Source organism: Stegostoma tigrinum, chromosome 33, assembly GCF_030684315.1.
Source record: "Stegostoma tigrinum isolate sSteTig4 chromosome 33, sSteTig4.hap1, whole genome shotgun sequence".
Taxonomy (NCBI): domain Eukaryota; kingdom Metazoa; phylum Chordata; class Chondrichthyes; order Orectolobiformes; family Stegostomatidae; genus Stegostoma; species Stegostoma tigrinum.
Genome location: NC_081386.1, coordinates 29,654,364 through 29,676,901, shown reverse-complemented (window position 1 = coordinate 29,676,901; position 22,538 = coordinate 29,654,364). Strand labels below are relative to the sequence as shown.

The following is a 22,538-nucleotide window of genomic DNA, read 5'->3' as shown; positions in this document are numbered from 1 at the left end:
ACTGATGAGTAGAGCTCAATTCTCAAAAGAGGTGACATAGGGTTGTGAGGATCCCATCGCCTCAGTCTAATAACACTCATTGTGCCAGCCTAAGGGGCAGCAAGTTGGAGCTGAGGTTTGGCTGAGGAAGTTGCAGTGTATCCAATAACATGACAATTCAATGAGCACGTTCAGTGCACATGTCCAGGCAAAGTCTCTGTATTTCCTGATGCTCTGAGCAAAAGGAACTCCTTCTTCCTTTTGTTCTGATTGGGCCAAAGTTGGTGCTGGGGAATCCTTGTCTTACCCTTCTTCTACTTTGGAGAAACTCGGATAACCAGGTGGAAATCTTGTGAATGAGACAGACTCGTCTAACACAGCTTGTGGATATATTTAATCAGGCATATCTATGGAACAGGTAGAAATTGAATCCAGGCCTTCTAGCTCTGAGGTAGGGGGACTACCATCCAATTATAAAACCCTCCCTGATTCCCCCAAGCATGGAGTCTCAGTACAAGCAGGATGTTCAATTATAGCAAACATTTTATTATCCACCACCTACGGGACCAGGAATGTGCCGGTTTATCAAATATTCTGGATAATCAAGAGGTCCACATGATCAATGTAAAACCTCCTGCTCAGTAATAGAAATGTAATGCAGGGGTGTGCACGTCACTGTTATACTTTATTAACAGCATAAATCATTTAAATAATACTGTAGCTTTGCCTTAAATCAATCTTACGGCAGACAGCCTTCTCACTCACCCTCAACTGACTTACTCGGACATCATGGTATTTGTGGAGAAATTGACTTGAAATTGAATCAACTGCCAATATTTTATGTGGCCATTCATTTGAAAAACAGGAATATTTACATTGAGGTGAATAAATGGAGAAAACTATGACATTTGGACAGAATAATATCATAAACATTGTGATATTTGAGGTGTATTATTTTTGCCAGTTTATCAACAATGCTGCATCATAAGGCATCGGTTAAAACAATGTTTGTGGTATTACTATTTTGTTAATCTGTAAGAATGGTTTAGCACACCAAAGATCCTTAGACAGCATCTTCCAAGCTTCACTTAGAGATAGTAGGAAGTGCCGACACTGGAGTCTGAGCTAACAAGATGTGAAGTATATAGAAGGGTCCAGACCCAAAACATCGACTCTCCTACTCCTCTGATGCTGCCTGGCCTGCTGTGTTCCTCCAGCTCCAAACCGTGTTACCTTCCAAAGCTGCACTCTCAATCTTCTAGAAGGTTAAGGGAAGCAGTTGCATGGAAACATCACCATCTGCAAAGCCTTCTCCGACCCATATATTATCCTGACTTGGAAATATATCCCCGTTCCTTCGCTGGGCTAAAAACCTGGAACCGCCCCTGTCCTCTCAGCACAGTGGACTGCAGTGGTTCAAGAAGGCAGCTCACCACCTCCTTCCAAAGGAAATTGGGGATGAGGAATAAATGCTTCTCATCAATAGACATTCTTCGGTAATGAAGGGTTTGTGAATGCCTAAATAATTCCCAAATTAGGGTTTTGTGGTGCAGTGGTAGCATCCCTGTCTGTGGGCCAGGAGATCAGGAGATCTGTGGATGAATTATAGAATCCCACTGTTATTAACAGAAGGAAATCAGACAACAAAGCTGATTTGTTCCTACAGATGCTGCCAGACCTGCTGAGTTTTGCCAGCACATTCTGTTTTTATTGCACATCTCCAGCATCCACAATTCTTTGTTTAATATAATTGGTAGTTGATTCTGAAGGAGGGAAGGAATTCCAGTGTTCAGGCCTTGAGAGGGAATGAGTTAAAGGAGGAAAGGTGTGACAAGTCTCCTATTTTAAAAAAACGAGATTATAAGAAGAAAGAGGGTCATGCCAGACAGTCTAGGTGGGTCAGGTCAGTGTTTGGCACTTACCAGAACATGAAAATAGAATTGATCACAAGTCTCTAATTCAGGTTCCACGGTGATGTTGCTGTGAATGTACTTCTCAAAGTTGTCATCAAACAGCGCCCTGGGTGTGTATCTGCGTTCATCAATGGAGACGTTGTACCTTATGACTGAATAAAAATCAGAATAATTTCTCCAATTTCAAACTCGACTCATTTTCCACTGAGTGACCAGCTGTGAGTTTGTTTAGAATCCTGAGCAAGATGCTGGGATTAAGAGAGAGTTGATCGCACATATTCATAGAGGCAGAAGGGCCCATCTATTTTGCAAAATCACAGGCGACGATTACCCTTAGAAGATAAGCAGGGGGTACACAGAAGCTCAGCAGCAAATGTGGTTGACTCTTAACTGCCCTCTGGGCAATTGGGGATGGGCAATAGATGCAGGCAACACCCTCACAGCATAAATCTTTAAAAAGAAAACAAAAAGGATTTTTTTTTCAGTTCACGCGAGGTGGGTGCCATTGTTTAGACTGCATTTATTGCCCATCCCTAACTGCCCAGAGGACAGTTAAGAATGAACCACATTGCATCACAAGAATCACATGCAGATTTCCTTCCCAAAAAGAGAACTGGGGATTTTACAAGAATAACATGAGGCTAATTCTTTTATTGAATTCAAACACCACCAGCTGCTTTGATGAGATTTGAACCCATATAGCCAGGACATTAACAGGGGTCTAGATTACCAGCTCAGGAACATTAGCACTACACTATACCTCCCTGGCAACTAGAAGGAAGGGAAAATGAAGGAGATAAGGTGAGGGGGGGCACTCCCATTGGGAAAAGATTAAGATGATCTTAATATGAACATAACACATTCTACATAGCTATGGAGAAGGACAGGATTAGGCAAAATGGGAGGATATTTAATTGGGGAAGAGGAAACTATGATGCGATTAGACATGAGTTAGGAAGCATGGACTGGGAGCAGCTGTACCATGGTAAGGGAACTATAGACATGTGGAGATTGTTTAAGGAACAGTTGTTGGGAGTGATGAGTAAATATGTCCCTCTGAGACAGGCAAGAAGGGGTAAGATAAAGGAACCTTGGATGACGAGAGCGGTGGAGCTTCTTGTGAAAAGGAAGAAGGTAGCTTACATAAGGTGGAGGAAGCTAGGGTCAAGTTCAGCTAGACAGGATTACATGCAGGCAAGGAAGGAGCTCAAAAATGGTCTGAGGAGAGCCAGGAGGGGGCACGAGAAAGACTTGGCAGAAGGAATTAGGGAAAACACAAAGGCATTTTACACTTATGTGAGGAATAAGAGAATGATCAAAGAAAGAGTAGGGCCGATCAGGGATAGCATAGGGAACTTGTGTGTGGAGCCTGAGGAGGTAGGGGTAGCCCTAAATGAGTTTTTTGCTTCTGTCTTTACGAAAGAAACGAACTTTGTAGTGAATGAAACCTTTGAAGAGCAGGTGTGCATGCTGGAATGGATAGAGATAGAGGAAGCTGCTGTGCTGAAAATTTTGTCAAACATTAAGATTGACAAGTCGCCAGGCCCGGACCAGATTTGTCCTCGGCTGCTTTGGGAAGCGAGAAATGCAATTGCTTCGCCACTTTCGAAGATCTTTGCATCCTCGCTCTCCACTGGAGTCATACCTGAGGACTGGAGAGAGGCAAATGTAATTCCTCTCTTCAAGAAAGGAAATAGGGAAATCCCCGGCAATTATAGACCAGTAAGTCTCACGTCTGTCGTCTGCAAGGTGTTAGAAAGGATTCTGAGGGATAAGATTTATGACCATCTGGAAGAGCATGGCTTGATCAAATACAGTCAACACGGCTTTGTGAGGGGTAGGTCATGCCTTACAAACCTTATCGAGTTTTTTGAGGATGTGACTAGAAAAGTTGATGAGGGTCGAGCTGTGGATGTGGTGTATATGGACTTCAGTAAGGCATTTGATAAGGTTCCCCATGGTAGGCTCATTCAGAAGGTCAGGAGTAATGGGATACAGGGGAACTTAGCTGCTTGGATACAGAATTGGCTGGCCAACAGAAGACAGCGAGTGGTAGTAGAAGGAAAATATTCTGCCTGGAAGTCAGTGGTGAGTGGGGTTCCACAGGGCTCTGTCCTTGGGCCTCCACTGTTTGTAATTTTTATTCATGACTTGGATGAGGGGATTGAAGGATGGGTCAGCAAGTTTGCAGACGACACAAAGGTCGGAGGTGTCGTTGACAGTGTAGAGGGCTGTTGTAGGCTGCAGCGGGACATTGACAGGATGCAGAGATGGGCTGAGAGGTGGCAGATGGAGTTCAACCTGGATAAATGCAAGGTGATGCATTTTGGAAGGTCGAATTTGAAAGCTGAGTACAGGATTAAGGATAGGATTCTTGGCAGCGTGGAGGAACAGAGGGATCTTGGTGTGCAGATACATAGATCCCTTAAAATGGCCACCCAAGTGGACAGGGTTGTTAAGAAAGCATATGGTGTTTTGGCTTTCATTAACAGGGGGATTGAGTTTAAGAGTCATGAGATCTTGTTGCAGCTCTATAAAACTTTGGTTAGACCGCACTTGGAATACTGCGTCCAGTTATGGGCGCCCTATTATAGGAAAGATGTGGATGCTTTGGAGAGGGTTCAGAGGAGGTTTATCAGGATGCTGCCTGGACTGGAGGGCTTATCTTATGAAGAGAGGTTGACTGAGCTCGGTCTCTTTTCATTGGCGAAAAGGAGGAGGAGAGGGGACCTAATTGAGGTATACAAGATAATGAGAGGCATAGATAGAGTTGATAGCCAGAGTCTATTTCCCAGGGCAGAAATGGCTAGCACGAGGGGTCATAGTTTTAAGCTGGTTGGTGGAAAGTATAGAGGGGATGTCAGAGGCAAGTTCTTTACGCAGAGAGTTGTGAGAGCATGGAATGCGTTGCCAGCAGCAGTTGTGGAAGTAAGGTCATTGGGGTCATTTAAGAGACTGCTGGACATGTATATGGTCACAGAAATTTGAGGGTGCATACATGAGGATCAATGGTCGGCACAACATTGTGGGCTGAAGGGCCTGTTCTGTGCTGTACTGTTCTATGTTCTATGTTCTATAGCACAGAAAGGGAGGAACAGTTAATATGGCATGGGGAGTACTACAGCAGATCCAGAAATGTGAAATCCAGAAAATTTCAGCCATTAATAACAGGAATTCTGTTCTGAGGAAGGGTCACTTGACCTGAAATGTTAACTCTGATTTGTTCCACAGATGCAGCCAGACCTGCTGAGTTTTTCCAGCAATTTCTGTTTTTGTTTCTGATTTACAATCATCCACATTTCTTTCGGGTTTTCTTTCAAGCATTAACGTCTGAAAGAATGAGCGAGACAATCTCACTCATTTGGCCAAATTTCTCATTTAGGAGTGTTTAAAAATGGAATGTGATTGAGGTCATAACCTGGAGCATAAAGTCTGTGCTCAAGTTGAAAACTTCTTTCAATTAAACAGGTTACACAGCACAAGGCACCATTACTTTAAGTCTTGATCCAGATTAAATGGCAAGAGATGGTTCTTTTCCCAGAGAACAGCAGTTCTATGCAATAGGTTCCCAGCTTCCTAAGTCAATATTGATGCACTGAATTTCTCTGAGTGGGAGTTAGGTCTGTCTGGGCTGGCCAGAGATTTCCTCGTAGAGAACTCTGCAGGGACCTGTATAGCACCATAAATGGCCTGAAGCTTTTAACCTCATATTTCATCTCTCCTTTCCACCTCCGGTGAGGCAGAAGCATCGATATTGTGGCATCATGAATTATGTGGGACAGACTGGATGGATGAGTGAATCTATTCCTGTCTGTCAGAAAGAGAGTGAGCAGGTTTTGAGATGACCTCTCTGTAATAGTGTGGTACTTACTCAAGCTGTCATTCTGAAGGCCAGGCGACTTGGCTGTGACCGTAAAACAGACAGATACAGACATGCAGCTGCACTCTTTGCCATTCCTCTTGCAGTCCTTGTTGAAAATGTTGATTTTCTGTGGTTCGAACCTCATGCTGGCATTCACCTGGATTATACTGCGGGACCTGAACGCGAAGGTATAACACTGTATGGGTTGCATGGTATCTCTTAACCCACATACTCCTTGCCTTGGAAATGAAAGTCTAACAGGAGCCAGGTTAGAAGGAAGATTGCCGTATCGTGCTGTTAGAGGAGGCAGGCTAGGTGTGGAGAGGTTATTTCCCCTTGTGGGCCAGTCTATTACCAGAGGGCATCATCTCAGATTTAGGGGTTGCTTATTTATGAAAGAGATGACAAGGAGTTTCTTCTCTGAGAAGATGGTGAATCTGTGAAATTCTTTACTGCAGGGGGCTGTCAATGCTGAGTCATTAAGTCTATTCAAGGCTTGGAGAAACAAATCTTTCAACCACATAAAGATGTAGTTGATGGCTATCAGATCGGCCATAATCTCATTGAATGGTGGAGCTGACTTGATGGTCTGAATCACCAACTTCTGCTCCTATGTCTTATTCCTGTGGATATTATTGGGTGGCCATTTGCACAGTACTTTCAGAGAATTGTACGGGCAGAGCAGCAGATAGTCAGGCTATATAACATTGGGGCACTACACTGCACCATTGGAGAGACAGCACATTGTGCCAATGGGTGGGTGATGATTTGCAACATTTTGCCGACGTCAATCATTTTGCCTTGGGGGAGGGTGAATATAGAGTCCCTCCCCAAGCAGAGGTGGAGAAGCAGTAATAAGCTTGGACTGAAATACGCTGCAGAACAGGAACCAGGCATTAAGGTCGGCCCAGTCTGGATGGGATGGTGACTGTGCCAGGCAGTGCAATTAACTGCTGAGCCACCGGAGATCAGTGGAGGTAATCCATTTGAATGCATTGAGCTGGTGACAAAACAGGCCATGGGCAAGGAGCTGTGAATGAACAAGTGTTTGACGAAATGTTTAAGCAAATATAGATTCACAAACCATAACTGAACAGCACTACCGAGTGCTCCCACTGCCAGATCCACCAGGCCATCATTGTTCATATCCAACTGTCCATGGATACTGCGGCCGAAATACCGCAGTCCGTGGCTGACTTCGGAGGCCCCAATTCTCTGTAAAGTAATAAATACAGAAAGAGCTGGGTGCACTATATTGGACAGTCTGAAGTAAGAGGTCGCATGCTGGATTTTATTTTAGGTGAAGGAAGCGGTTGATGGGATGAGGGAAATGTTGCATCACATCACCTTGGAAAGAGAGATGGACAAGATGATGAACACTAATGATTAGATGCCCCCATGTTAGATCAGCGCACAGTGATAACAAAGAAACACAACATTTATTGGGTGTAGTGCTTTGGGCAGACAGTTGACTTTTTACTAGTGATTCCCAAGTTTTTAATGACTGGGCATTTTCCACATCCCATGTCTGGGCCTGCTGTTGGTGAATTGATATGGAGAGCGATTGGCAATGATAGTCAACAATGCTATTGTCGTTATACATACAACCAGAAGCAAGGTAATAGGTGAAACTGACAGACCTTGATCTGACTTCAAACATTTTTGTGTTCCTGTGCCTGGGGAAGGTTCTTGGGATCAGAAATCCTCTGGGACCTGCATTATCCTAGGTTGGAGGGGAGCTAGACCTGAGTGGCATGAATATTTATAATTTAGGAAATATGTAGGTAGATGGGCAGATCAGTGGCAGATGGAATTTAACCCTAATAAATGTAAGGTGATGCACTTTGGAAGAGGGAACAAGGAAAGGGAGTTTTGAATAAATGGCACTAGGAATCTCAAAAAAACAATGGGATCTCGGGATGTCCACACCTGAAATGTCAGCTTTCCTGCTCCTCTGAAGCTGCTTGGCCTGCAGTGTTCATCCAGCTCTACACCTTGTTATCTTGGGATCTTGAGGTTCTTGACCACAGATCCCTGAAGGTGGCAGGATAGGCTAATAGGACAGTTAAGAAGGCATATGGCATGCTTGCTCTTTGTCAGTCATGGTGTAAATTATAAGAGCAGGGAGGTTACCTTGGAGCTGTACTGAGCTTTGTTTCGGCCACAACTGGTGTACTGTGAAGTTCTAGTTGCCACACTATAGGAAGGATGTGATAGAACCGGAGAGGGTACAAAGGAGATTCACCAGGATGTTGCCTGGGATGGAGCATTTCAGCAATAGAGAGATGCTGCATAAGCTTAGGTTGTTTTCTTTGGAGCACAGAAGGTTGAGGAGGGAACCTGATAGAGGTGTCTAAGATTATGAGGGGCTTGGACATAGAAGCAGCTTGGAATGGAAAACAACTGTTCCCCTTAGTCGAAGAGTCAATAACAAAGAGGTATAATTTTACAGTGAAAGGCAAGAGGTTTTATGGGGATTTGAGAAAAATCTTTTTCACTCAAAGAGAGGTGGGTGTCGGGGATGCACTGTCTGCGAGGCTAGTTGAGGTGGGAACCTCACAACCTTTAAAAAGAACTTGGATGAGCACTTGAAGTGTAATTAAATTCAAGGTTTAGGCCTAGTTCAGGGATGTGGGACTAATGCATGTAGCAGTGTATTTTTGGCAGTAAACACTTGATGGGCTGAAGGGCTCTTCTGTACTAAATGTTTCTATGTATGCCACAACCATCGGAGCTTGTGACACAGAACAGGATGGTATTGAGGGATGTTCACACCTCTACCATTCTCTGCCAGTTGACTCTGAGGGACAGCTTGATGGATCAGAAGCTGATGCCCATCAAAGGGGCACTACTTTTAACATTATCCCTTTCTAAATGCATCAATAAGAAGGGCAGCGATGAAGAAGAGAAACTAAAGAAGGTGGAAATTGAAGACAAGGAGTTGAATGGGGCTTGATTCATGGTAGGTTGTGTGAATAGTTTGGATTAAAGCTGTCAAAACTAATTCCAGCTGTTATTGTTAAATGATGTAATGGACAATGCAGCAACTTAAAATCCTGACCACTTGCGGATAATGTTAGTGCTGCAACCTCAAAGTAACTTAGCAGCAAAACCTCTGGAATTTGTGACTTACAAGCTAAAAATGCCTGATTTGGAATAAATTGTAGGGTACTCACTGATATATGGGTGGTGCACAGGCAATCCTGCTATTCCCTGATAATAAAGTGTGAAGCTGGATGAACACAGCAGGCCAAGCAGCATCTCAGGAGCACAAAAGCTGACGTTTCGGGCCTAGACCGTTCATCAGAGGTTCTGATGAAGGGTCTAGGCCTGAAACGTCAGCTTTTGTGCTCCTGAGATGCTGCTTGGCCTGCTGTGTTCATCCAGCTTCACACTTTGTTATCTTGAAATCCCCAACTTAAAATTGATCTGCTAGTTGTGGACAAACTCCCAGCATCCTTTATGTGCAGGCATTTGTTGTCTAACTTCCGCCTGAAAGACCTGGCCCTGATTTATACTTTACATTGCCCAACCAGTCAAAGTATTCTATCTATCCGGCCTATCAGCACTCCTTACTCTCTTGAAAAGGTTGATCAAATTATCCCGTGAGTTTCTGAATTCCATGGAATATCGTACTGCATGTTGGCAGAGCAAAGATTGGAGTCCTCCCTACTGTGACCTGCAGTGGGTACTGTTGTAATCTAAACAGCTGAAATTACATAGCTCATCAAAATGGAGCATTCAGTTTTCAAGGCAGGGCATTGAGATTCAGGGTTATCTAGAAGTGAGTGGGAATAAACTTAGCTCCGTGTGTCAGATCTTCCTTTATATCTGTGACTCAGATAGACAGCACGGTGGCTCAGTGTTTAGCAGTGGTGCCTCGCAGAGCCAGGGACCCGGGTTTGATTCCACCCTCAGGTCACTGTCTGTGTGGAGTTTGCACATTCTTCCTGTGTCTGTGTGGGCTCCCTCCATATGCTCTGGTTTCCTCCAACAGTCCAAAGATGTGCATGTTAGGGTGATTGACCATACCAAATTGCCCCACAGTGTTCAGGGATGTGCAGGCTGGGTGGGTTAGCCATGGGAATTGCAAGGTTACAGGGATAGGCTAGGGGTGGATGGTCTGTGTGGAATGCTCTTTGGAGGGTTGGTGTGGACTTGATGGGCTGAATGGCCTGCTTCATCACTGTAGGGATTCTACCATTATCCTCCAGTGGTGTGTCAAATTGTCTGATCACTGCAGTACCACACATCTGCTTGGTTCAGTTTGAAAGATAGGTCTGCATTTGTACGAAGCTGTTTGTGATCTCAGGTCTTTCTAAAAGCAATTTGTAACCATTGAACCACTCTGAAAGCCAGGCAGTCATTATGACAACAAAAGAGACCATCATGCAGTTCCTGTTACAATGTAGGATTCAGACATCTCATGGCTTGGTTTGAAATTCTCATCAGTTGGGGAAGTGAGCAGAGTGAGGCTCGTGGGAAAGGAGTGGAAAACAGCCCGTGATACCGTTGCTGGTTACATGCCAATCTGATGGCTGACATCAGTTACCGCAATGGATTAGTACCATCACTGGCATGGCAGCTACAAACATAACAATTAATGCACGTTACCTTGGTTTTCTGTGCGAATTTTGGCTATTGCCCTTTTACAAAGCCATGATGCCCACTCTCTAAAAGATTGGTAAATCACCTTTGATGATTTATTTTGCTCTGCCAGAGTTCAAGAAGTGAACATTAGCCACAACAAGCTGATTAGGAAGATCCCACGAATAAACACCTGCTCTGCATTCAATTTTAAGTAAAGCTGCAGTTGGATATGCTGAATAGACTTCAGTATCAGTGGGTTCAGAACAGTTAAACCAACCAGGGATCTTGCCCCTAATCAGTGTGGTGAGAGTGAAATTTAAAATTGAGATATTAGTGGACTGGGAGCCATGGATTTGTAAGTAATGAGGTGATGGGTGACAGCAGAAAGTGATTTGTGATACACTATTCCTTGACAAGGTCTTTAACCTTCTACGTTCATCGTATCTGCCTGGGTACAAATAACTTACGGGTTATAACTCCCAGATGCAGTGTTGCATGCTGGCTTCTGAACAATCCATTGCCAAATCGCCTAGTGAAATATTGGAAGGGGAAGATGAAAGAAGCAATGAGAAAAATATGTACAAACTAAACTAAAGTGTTGGAGTTCTTTTTGACTTACATTATTCTGTCTACTTAAGTTGCTAAGAACATTTGTTTTCACTCAGTTCAGCACATAACCTCATAATTACCGGCAATAACGATTAACTAGTGACAAACTCAGCAATGTAACTCACTCATGGTTCAATTACACCTGCCACTGTCCCTTTTCATTCAACACGAAACAGTGACGTTGGTGCATTAAAAACCTTCAATATTGTGGAAGGATGTCAACGAACATTTTATTGGTTACTGAGCCTATCGATGAATTTTGGAAAAGAATCTTGCATTTATTTCATGCTTAACGTCAGACACCAAGCAATAAAGAATATTTGAAGTGTGGTCACTGCTGTAATGCAGCACCCAATTTGTACACAGAAAGATCCCAGAAACAGCAATGGGATAATATGTGGATTATCTGTTCTTCTTTCTGGGTTTGGTTGGGTGTTAAGTATTGGCACCAGGGGAGACCTGACCTGCTGTGGAATCTTTTCTTTCTTCCTGAGGATGCAGATGGAACAATGCCCATTAATCCTATAGCCAAATACCAGCTGATTCATGTACCAGGGAGTACTTGATTTAATTTATTATTGTCACATGTGCCAAGACACAGGGAAAAGTATTGTTTTGTGCGCTAGCCAAGCAAATCATACCTCACATAAGTCCGTCAGGGTAATTGAGTAGCCTGCAAAATATAGTGTTACAGCTACAGAGAAAGTGCAGAGAAAGGTCAAATTTAATATATGAGAGGTCCATTCACAAGTCTGATAACAGCAGGGAAGAAGAATGGTAGCGGGTGGAAGAGAGTACAGCCAGGGCAGGAGGGGTCTTTGATTATGTTGGCTGCTTTCCCGAAGCAGTGGGAAGTATATGGAAGGAAGGCTGGTTTTCAGGATGGACTGGGCTGCGTTCACAACTCTCTGCATGGGCCGAGTCAGACTATTCCATTGAGTGAGGGCCTTATTTCATCGGTGAAGCCCAGCCCCCTGGTGTTTGGAGATCTGAGGCAAGAATCCAGTGTTTGCGTTTTGCTGATGGTTTCCCAGCAACTTCGGTTTCTTGGAGTCAATGAGACTCAATGCGGTGACATGACTGCCTTGGTGTTCAGTCCCACTCAATGACTGCAAAACTCTGACTATCACAAACCTTAACCCTGAGAGTGCAAGGACAGGTACTGGGCACGGTATTTACCAGGTTTGGGAATCGGAGAAATAGGAGTAGAGAGAGTAGCCTCAATATCTGCACAAGTAAAAGCACAGACAGAATTAATTATTAGTTCCCAGTAAATATGTGGGATTACTCTGAAAATTCTTCTGTCTTAACCAGCTCCAGCAAATCACATTAGAGAAAACTGTGGCTTGACACAGGGCAGACAATCATTACCCTAAAATCTGGTGTATACACTGCATTCAAGTGTGAGAGATTCCTTATAATATCCACTCAGGAATTCCCTCTCCAAACCTGGCTCTCTCTCCCGCCTGCTCTCTTTTTGAAACTGATGCTTAAAATCCACTCCTTGGATCATGTGTTTGGCCATCTATGTTAGTGGGTTCTTTAGCCTCAGGATTGAATATCTTATTTGATTGTGTTTATGTTGAACTCTCTGTGTACATTAGGTTGTCAGCAGTTGCTGAGTTATTTAAGACCACACATTGTCAGCATCTGAAGGGGGAAAGAAGGCACATGGGAGTGGGGTATAAATTTGCTTTGAGAGGAAGCAAAATGTAAAACAGCAAATTGGCATCCAACTAAAATGCCTGAAAATGGTCACTGAGCCGGTGGGTTTGGTTGCAAACATTTCATTACCCTGCTAGGTAATATCGTCAGTGCACCTCTGGTGAATTGTCAGTGTTCTGTCCCACTTGTTATTTAATGCCTTTAGTTTAATCAAGCCACCAGCTCAGTGAGAAAGTCTACAACCTCTTCCATAACCTGAGCTACAAATCTTCTTGAACACTCTAAAGAAGTATTAATATTGTCTTCCCGTAAATGTGAGGAATTGCTTTCCTCCTGTAACATTAATATTACTAAAATAAGCACTCACAGACACAATTGTTATTAAATAAAATCACACTACTTATCTTCACTGTGACCTGCTTTCTCCCACTCGTCCTTACACATTCACTCTCTGTCCTTGCCTCTTCCTTTCCCTGAGGTAAGGTCTCTGGACCCAAAACGCTAACTCTGATTTGTCTTCACAGATGCTACCAGACCTGCTGAGCTTTTCCAGCAATTTCTGGTTTTCTTTTAGATTTACAGTGTCAGCAGCTCTTTTGGCTTTTATTTTCTACATTTAACTTGCCTGGAATAGTCTTTGACATGCAACTGTTTTTCAATTTTCTGGCTCCCATGATTTTATAAATGGGAATGTCTTTCAAAACTGCACCGCTGAAACTTTGATTGTATAAAAATTAGTCTTTAAGACAGTCCCTTAAGGAGGTGATTATTAGGCTAGATGATAATAATTGACATAATTAGATTGCAGATGTAACCTTGGTCATATAAAGGTGAGATTTTAATTCACTCAAAACCATTGCAATTGGGCACAGTAAAAACGAGGCCTTTGAAGGTTTTGGAAATGGCTGTACAAGGCAAATGAGCTTGTTAGCAATATCAGAGCCAAGATTAGACTTGCCTGCAGCACTGTGATGGGCTTCCTGAAGAGACTGAGCTCCTATATAGCAGCAGAGGGAGAAATTTCCAGAATTTTGGGTGGTTCTTTCACTTAAGACTTGGAAACAGCGTGGAAAAAAAACAGAAGTTGTATTTGCATTGTGGGTTCTGAAGTTTTCAGTGGAATCTTGCACCATAAGTATAAGTTTGATGTGAAATGAAAAACAGTGTTTTTTTTTGTTTGGCTGAGATTCATCCTGAGAAGCTCCATATCATCGGAGTCTGAGCTTTACAAGCTGTCCCCCAGGTCACACACTGAGATAAACAGCAACAATCCTGGGGGCCTATCAAGTTGGTGAAAATACACTCTGCTAAATCTTCAAATCTTCCAGTGCAAAGAGTTATTCTCAACCAAGTATTGCAGACTGGCACATCCTCAGGTTCAGAAAAATGTGCTGAAAGTCATACTCAAAATTGGTGCAATCACCACAAACACTCAGTGGAGCAAGACCACTGACCAAGGCCTTTCAGTCAGTGTTACCAAGGGACTGGTAACTTCGGACCCCGTCAGGCTGTATCCTTGCAGTGGAATGTGTATAGTTAATGTCATGATTGGTTAATTTTGCAACTGGACTCAGATTTAAGTGTACAAAGTGCTCAATGTAGAAAAGTAACATTTTGGTCTTTAAGTCCAATTCAAAATGAATGAAGTATTTCTTGAAATGTATAACTAGGCTGTAGTTTTGATGTTAAATGAATATTTGAAATGTAACTGTTAAATGTAATGAGTATTCTTAGAGATCCATATAGTGGACTGAATGAAATTGAACTGCTTTACACTTTTATGTTAAATGTGATATGTTTTACAAGTGTGCCTTGACAATTTTATACATAAAATGCACTTTTGAAAAATGAGCTTGTGGTTCTTCTTTAATGAGAGAGTAATGAACCTCTGGAATGCAATGTTGGTTGGTGCTCTCTCTCTCTTCCTGTCTTCAGAAGAGGTTAGACACTTCCTGACTGGGCCTGTTATCCCACTGTATAGAGGAATTCTGGTCCTCCTTCCACAGAAAGACGTTATTAAACTTGAGAGGATACAGAGAAGATTTACAAAGTTGTTGCTGGGGTTGGAGGGTTTGAGCTATAGGGAGAGGCTGAACAGGCTGGGGGAATGCTTTCCCCGGAGCATTGGCGGCTAAGGGGTGACCTTATAGAGATTTATTAAATCACCAGGGGCATGGATAGGGTGAATAGCCAAGTTCTTTTCCCAGGGTAGGGGAGTCCAAAACTAGAGGGCATGGGGCTTAAGGTGAGAAGGGCAAGACTTAAAAGGGACCTGAGGGACAATGTTTTCATGCAGAGGGTGTTTCAAGTACAGAATGAGCTGCCAGAGGAAGTGGTGGAACGGGGTATGATTATATTTTAAAAGGCACATGGATGGGTATATGAATAGGAAGGGTTTAGAGGGATATGGGCCAAATGCTGACAAATGGGGCTTGATAAATTTAGGATATCTGGTCAGCTTGGACATGTTGGACTGAAGGGTCTGTTTCCATGCTGTACTGCTCTATGACTCCATTAGTTCTAGATCCAGTTAACCTCCTGCTTTGATCTTGATGACCTAAGAGGGAGGAGGGATCAGGGGTTAGGGCAGGAGGGTTGATTGGTTGATGGCAGTTGGCAGCTTGGGAAGACAGAGGCATAGACAGACGTTATACAGAACAATTCTTTTGCTAACTGATTCTGAATCTTCAGGCTTTATTGTGCCCTTTCCAGGAACTTACAAGGATAGGAGTGAGAGGAGGAAGAACGTCACCACTTTAGCATGGAGCAGAGTTGATGGACGAGCTAGTATTTCTCTGCTTGTCCCATTTGTAAATGGAACCTGGTTTCAGCTGCAGCCCAGTCTCTGTCTTTCCTTTCCAGCCAGGACATGTCAAAGTGGGGGCAGATCTGTCTAAACCAGGTCCCGAAGTGTTGGAACTGGAGGGGGCGGTGCTATTTGTTGGTATCTCTTACCTGTTTGTACTCCTTGAGGATATTTTTATTGTATCCATGAAACACATAAATTGCTCCACGATGATCATCCTCCAGGGGCGCCCCGACCACCACATCATTGAATGAATCATGGTTGAGATCACGGACAGCAGCGATTGCAGAGCCAAAGCGGGAGTTCTGGGATTTGTCAGAGACTTCCAGAAAACTATTGAACATGAAAATTCTCTGTAAAACAAACCAACACGTTCTGAGGGTTATGGTGGAATCCTGTACCAAAATTTGCATGTAGCGCTTCAATTACAATTAAATCTTCAGGGTTTGAGTGAAGATTTGTAACTCAGGTGCTGGATATAAATGTTGGAGTGTTTGCCGAGCTGGGAGGTTTGATAGCAGACGTTTCGTCCCCTTACTAGGTGACATCCTCAGTGCTGAGGAACTTCCTGTGTTGCCTTGTGCTGCTTCGAAGTTATATGGGCTGAAGTTTGCTGCTTCCTGTAGGTGCCAGTTCCGGTTGTGCATTGTAATGGATGGTATATTGGCTCTAATTCAATGCGTTTGTTGATGGAGTCTGTGGGAAAATGCCAAGCCTCCAAGAATTCCCTGGCTGTCCTCTGTTTGACTTGTCCTATGATAGTAGTGTTGTCCCATTTGAAAGTGTGGTTTTTCTCATCTGTGTGTATTGAAACCAAGGACATTTGGCCGTGTTGTTTAGTTGCTAGCTGTCTGCCTGTTTGTCCCACGTGGTGTTTGGTGCAGTGAATAGGTCTTAAACCATCACAGCAGCCAACTCAGCTCACACAAGAGGAGCTGCGTTTGGACCCTGTTCACACAGGCCGCTACACACTGCAGCACACCCAATCTGCAAAAGAAAGAACAGCACCTCTACAAGGACTTTCCCAGGAATGGATACCCTCACAGCTTCATCCACAGATGTCTAGCCAACAGGCAATACAACCAGGACACACCAAAACCCAAAACAATAACCACCATATCATAAATACAAAACACCTCAGAACTGACAGCCAGAATACTCAGACCACAGGGAATCCTGACAGCGCACAAATCACGCTAAAACTGCAACTGACCAGGATTAAGGACCCAATACATACCATGGACAGGACGAATGTGGTTTACACAATACCATCCAGACACTGCACAAAACACCACGTGGAACAAACATGCAGACAACTAGTAACTAAACAACATGACCAAATATCCTTGGTTTCAGTACATACAGATGTGAAAAACCACACTTTCAACTGGGACAACACCATTATCATAGGACAAGCCAAACAGAAGACAGCCAGGGAATTATTGAAGGCTTGGCACTCATCCATGGACTGCATCAACAAACACATTGAATTAGAGTGATATACCGGCCGCTACAATGCACAACCGGAACTGGCACTGACAGGAAGCAGCAAAAACCAGCCCATATAAACTTGAACCGGCACTTGACAACACCCCTTTTACAGAGATAATAGGAACTGCAGATGCTGGAGACTCTGAGATAACAAGGTGTAGAGCTGGATTAACATAGCAGGCCAAGCAGCATCAGAGGAGCAGGAAGGCTGACGTTTTGGGTCTAGACAAGCATATGGATATACATGGAATAGTGTAGGTTAGATGGGCTTCAGATTGGTATGACAGGTCGGCACAACATCGAAGGCCGAAGGTCCTGTACTGTGCTGTAATGTTCTATGTTCTATGTTCTAGATCCTTCTTCTGAAAACAGCAGGCTACAAAGCGCTGAGGATGCCACCTAGTAAGTGGATGAAACGTCTGCAATCAAACCTACAGCTCGGCGAACACATCAACATCTACAACGATTAAATCTACAAAGACACAAAGCAGTTGTCCCACTGTGAGTTAGAACATTGCAGGTATTCAGGTGTAAAATTCTAAAGGATTTGCATCTTTCTTCAGAAATAGTATAGAGACCTATTATGCTGCTGGGTATTTTTATAGCCGTGACCCTGTCAAGTAAATTCACCAACCCCTCACCTAATCCTCTTCCTTGATGCAAATCCTATGTACAAGCCTGGACACTCCAACATTGCTCCTTTCTCTCAGGCTCCCAGCTTCCTACTGCTGTCTCTCCCTTGTTGCTCATTCTCTTTCCTCTGCTCCTCAGTAAGGATTCCTGCCCCAGCCCCATCTCCTTTTTGTTTGATAGTGCCTTCTCCCACATTCCCAGTCTCTGGATGACCCGTCTCCACTGTCCATCTCTCTGGAGACCTATTCCTCAGCAATCTGAATATGTGGAACACCTAGTGCTAATTAAAACTGATAGCTCTAGTGTGGGATGGACAGTTGGCAGGGCCGATCAGTGTGCCCGCTGTAAACCATTGGTTGGTAAATTGAAGCAAGATTGGACATGAGGCTATAATAGGTCCGAACAAAATTCTTCTTTGCATCTTCTGCTCACTATCGGACTGGATGGGTGCCTGGGTCAACGAATCAACAATAAGAATTGAAGCTTTTCAAATGAGCTTTTCAAATCAGGGCAGGCTCAATTTCTCAGGACATACTTCAATCTCTCCCCAAACCCCTTCATGACCTTTGGCAAAGACATAACCACAGCACCTGGCATCTCTCATGAGTTTAAAGGCTCCATCTCCTCACGACAGAAACAGTTTTTTGCATTTCTGTCAATTTTGATGTAAAGCAAAATTGTTCCTGAGTTCTGGCATTTATACCAAAGTCATCAAAGTCACTCATCCCTAATTGCCCTTTAGAAGGTGTCGGTGAGCTGCCTTTGTGAACTGCTATGGTCTTTGGGGTGTGGGTACAGACACAATGCTGCTGGGGGAAGTGGGGAGTTCTTATAAAAAATGGAAAAGCTGACACAGTTCTCAGTCAGGATGGTGCTTTTTTTGGGTTATTCCAGGGATGTCCACCATGATTTTCATCCCACACTCCCTGAAGACCCTGATTCTTTGCTGTTGGACTGTTTCCAATACCCTATACTTTGTTTGAATGGCTGCTTTATGTGTTATCTACAACATCCAGCAGTCAGTTTTTCAAATGCATAATTCAAAAAGGCTAATCTACTACCCCTACACAGTGATCCTTCTACTAGAGTCACTGAGTAATGGTCAGAATGAGAAATTTGGTTAATTTCTGATTCTCCTTTACCTCCTGTCTTAACCTGCTCTGTCGTTGGGCCTAAATCCTGCAACTCCCTCCCTAAGGGCGTTGCGCATCTACCCACGGCACGTGGAGCAGTTCAGGAGGGCAGGTCACCATCACCTTCTCAAGGCCAGCGATGGACAGACAGAATGGATGTGGAAATAGAAGAAAAAAAACCCAGTCCTTATCTAAATAGCTTAGGCACTGAGGCCAATTGTTGTCTGTCCCGGTTGCAGGGGTAACTTTGGAAATATGGTCACTCAGTCAAACCTAATTCCTTACAGTCTACAATCCTATACACCAAGCTGCTTTTATAGCCTTGAACAATTAGTGAGCTAAAAAAAACAGACCAGGAATTTGCTGGAAGCTGCCCCAGCTTGATGGAAGCTGCCCCAGCTTGATCCTGTAACTTCAATGGAAGTACAATGGAAAGACTCCATTTTTATTCATCTATGAGATGTTTGGTGTCCCAGTCTGGGCCAGTGTTCATCACCCAATTCTCGTTGCCCTGGAGAAGGTGATGCTGAGCTGCCTTCTTCAACCACTGCAATCCTTTGTGTAGGGTATGTAGCGACACACACAATGCGACCTTTTATTACACTCTGCAGCAGTTTGTAACTGCTGTGGGCCTGGAGTCTCATGTAGGCCAGACCAGGTGAGGATGGCAGCTTCCCTTCCCTAGAGGGGATTACTATACTAGAATCCCTACAGTGTGGAAGCAGGTTACTGGACCCTTCAAAAATCATTCCACCCATATGCACCCACCCCCTACTACCCCATCCCTATAACACTGTATTCTCCATATCTAACCCACTGAGCCTGCACATCCCCAGGCACTTTGGACAATTTAGTGTACCTAACCTGTGCATCATTGGACTTGGCAGGAAACCAAAGCTCCCAGAGGGGACCCATGCAGACACAGGGAAAACATGTAAACTCCTTAAGGACAGTTGCCTGAGGCTGGAATCAAAGCCAGGCTCCTGATGCTGTGAGGCAGAAGTGCTAAACACTGCGCCATCAAGCAACCCAACCAATGAACGAGATGGAATATTACAACAATGAGCAGTAGTTACATTTTCTTTAAATTGAATATGAATGTCACCACCAGTCATGATGGGGTTCGAACTATTTTCACTCAGGGCGTTAACCTCAGGGTTACTGGCTCAGTGACATTACTGCTTTGCCTTCCCAGGTGATGGAGTGGGAGCAGATCTTAGGAAAAAACATGCAAAGAAAATATCTTAGCAGTTACCTTGCAGAGGGAATAGATGTAGATTTTACCCTTTTCCCTACCATCGCTGAAAAACATAGGAGCACCAACCAATAAAACATCAGTCACCCCATCATCATCAACATCAACTGGGGTTAGTTCGCTTCCAAAGTATGATCCAATCTGAAATAAATGTGGCAGGAAAATGATTAATTGCTGATTGGAAATGTTATGCCAATGTAAGCATCGCACCAGAACCTCTGTGATACTGAGCATAGAGGTGAGCAGGCAATTGTGTCAGGCAATAGTTTGACCAATGATGCAGACTTTAGTCCTGTCCCTGGGGACAGTTACTTGATGGATGACGTACAAAGTCAGAAAGCAGGAAGGACTGAGAATGGAGAAAGTGCAGGGACTTTTTTCAAAGACCGCAGAGAAACTCAAATTTGAGTGGATTAAATGTCTCAGAAGAGCTGCACCCGCTCTCAGTCTTTGATAAAGACCAAAGTTATTTCGTTCCCTGGCTGAACTGACTTCAGCCTGAGCTGCAGAGTGAAACTTCTGATCCGCTGAATGCAATAATAATTAAGACACATCTGGAGAAAACCAAAATTAGAAAGGGACAAGAAATGAACAAATTAATCCTCCTGAAGAAAGATTATCAAATGAAATTTCTGCTTTTGCAAAAGAACCATTATTAAAATCAGGAATGATTGCCACATTTCACAGACAGCCCATGATTAGCAATCGCACATCCCATCTCATCCTGTGGGTGCCTGGCAATGTTTTGAAACCCAGACAGATACTAGCTCATATTCAATTTTAAGCAGGCTGCTGCCAGCTCTTTCAAATTGAAGTGGGAAAAATACCACAATAATCTTGACAACTCATCATCTGCAACAGAAAAGATTCGGGAACTGAACTTTGATGAGCCCCATAACACGTGTCCTCTAACAGTGAGTCAGCACACAAAAGACACAGGCATGTAATTGGGGATAGACTTGCACGCATGTGATTCACATCTGTCCCACACATGTGGAAAGGCAGACATGGGCTAGTTACAGACCCTCAGTGAGAGTTCACTAACCTGTTGGCCCTTGAGGGATTGCTGAATGGTGACACTGCCGTCATTTTTCATTGTGAATACTATGACTTTTCCGGTGTGGTTGAATCTGGGAGCACCTGATACGTACCAACTCCGACCTGATTTTGGCATCACTGAAGTAATGGTGTAGCCTGAAATGGAAAATGCAGAGTTAGAGTGCTCAATGTTCTTGTGCTTATGACTTGGTTCGCTAGCATCTCCAGATCAGAAGGTCATGAGTTTGGGGTCCCGCTTAGGAGACCCGGCACATTTTGATTCTCCAGGGCTGTCACGAGGAGGTTCTGCACTGTCTGAGATGCCACCTTTCAAGTGAGACTGAGAGCCCACCTGCTCATTCAAGTGGGCATTGTAGACCCTAAGCAGAGCAAGGATAAGTACTTCCTCAGACTTCATTCCCCACCCCTCCCGATCCCAGCCAACGACTGAAAAGAAGACAGCTTGGAAAGGTGAAGTCACTATGACTCTCTCAGACCATAGGGCTGCTTTCCCATTAGTGAAAGACACCCAGTGCTGGCTTAACCTGAGGGTCACCGAGCCTCAGCTGAGGAGAGAGATTGAGAAGGATAGCTCTTCATGGAAACCTCACCTGGTGTAGGAATTGAACCCATGCTGTTACCATCACTCTGCATTGCAAAGTAGCTTGTCGACCAACTGTCATGGCAGTCAAGGGCATTATTTAATTGCTGTTTGTGGGATCTTACTGTGCACAGACTGGCTGCAGCACTTCATTTGGTACAAAGCTCACATGTTTTAAATCATATCAATGGAAATAAAGCTTTTTAAACTCGCTCCAAATTGGCCGAATCACTGAGGCTTCGGAACATTATTTCTCTGTTAGATATTTGACAATGTCTGCTAATTAGCAAGGAATGCCCTGACAAAGACAAAAGAAACCTCAAGTGAAGAAAACCACAAATACAGAGCTTAGGGGTCGGAATTGGAATGTCTTGATGCCCACTCCTCAAAAGTTAAGCAGCATTGCTTGGTTTCCGGACTATAGTAAAGGGTAGAGATTTCTGCAGGGGAGTCAGTGCGCACCATCACACGTTGAGGTGGGTCAATGCTGCTGCAGACATGCTAATTCAATAAGGTTGTACCCAACACCTAACTCCAACTAAAGACCTTTCTCAGGAAGAATCTGCAGCATCAACTTCAGCTCCTCAGGAGAGGCAGCTTGAATCACAGATTTGGTTAGATTTGGCCATTTGGCCATTCCTTCTGTGCTAGCTCTCTGTAAGGGCAGTTCACTTGGGCCCACTAGGCTGTCTTGATTATCACAATTTTGATTTGGTTTCTGGGCTGTTTTTGGGCTGGTTACAGTTCAAGATTCCGATCAAATGATTTATGTTCCAACCAAAGTGTATACAACTGGGACAAATGAACTCGATCGGTTACCCTATTCAGGGAAATATATTCGACTGAAGGAAATCCCTTTCACCCCTGCATTTGGAAAGCCATGAATTGAAATCAGTTACTTTACTTTCCTGTATTTGGAATTATGACAGATCAGCCTGTTTCTCAACTCCCATCCATTGTAAT

At 43.8% G+C, this 22,538-nt stretch overlaps 1 protein-coding gene across 1 annotated transcript in view; it reads right to left on the bottom strand.

The window, feature by feature from the left end:
• The window catches only part of itga11a (integrin, alpha 11a), a 161,455-nt gene that overhangs the window by 51,887 nt on the left and 87,030 nt on the right, over positions 1-22,538 (bottom strand). The window contains exons 12-17 of the mRNA XM_059639194.1: positions 20,982-21,130; positions 19,937-20,077; positions 15,574-15,777; positions 6,839-6,969; positions 5,764-5,930; positions 1,902-2,044 (exon numbers count right to left, since the gene is read on the bottom strand). Of these exons, the coding sequence (XP_059495177.1) occupies positions 1,902-2,044; positions 5,764-5,930; positions 6,839-6,969; positions 15,574-15,777; positions 19,937-20,077; positions 20,982-21,130 (935 nt within the window). The remainder of the gene's footprint in view (positions 1-1,901; positions 2,045-5,763; positions 5,931-6,838; positions 6,970-15,573; positions 15,778-19,936; positions 20,078-20,981; positions 21,131-22,538) is intronic.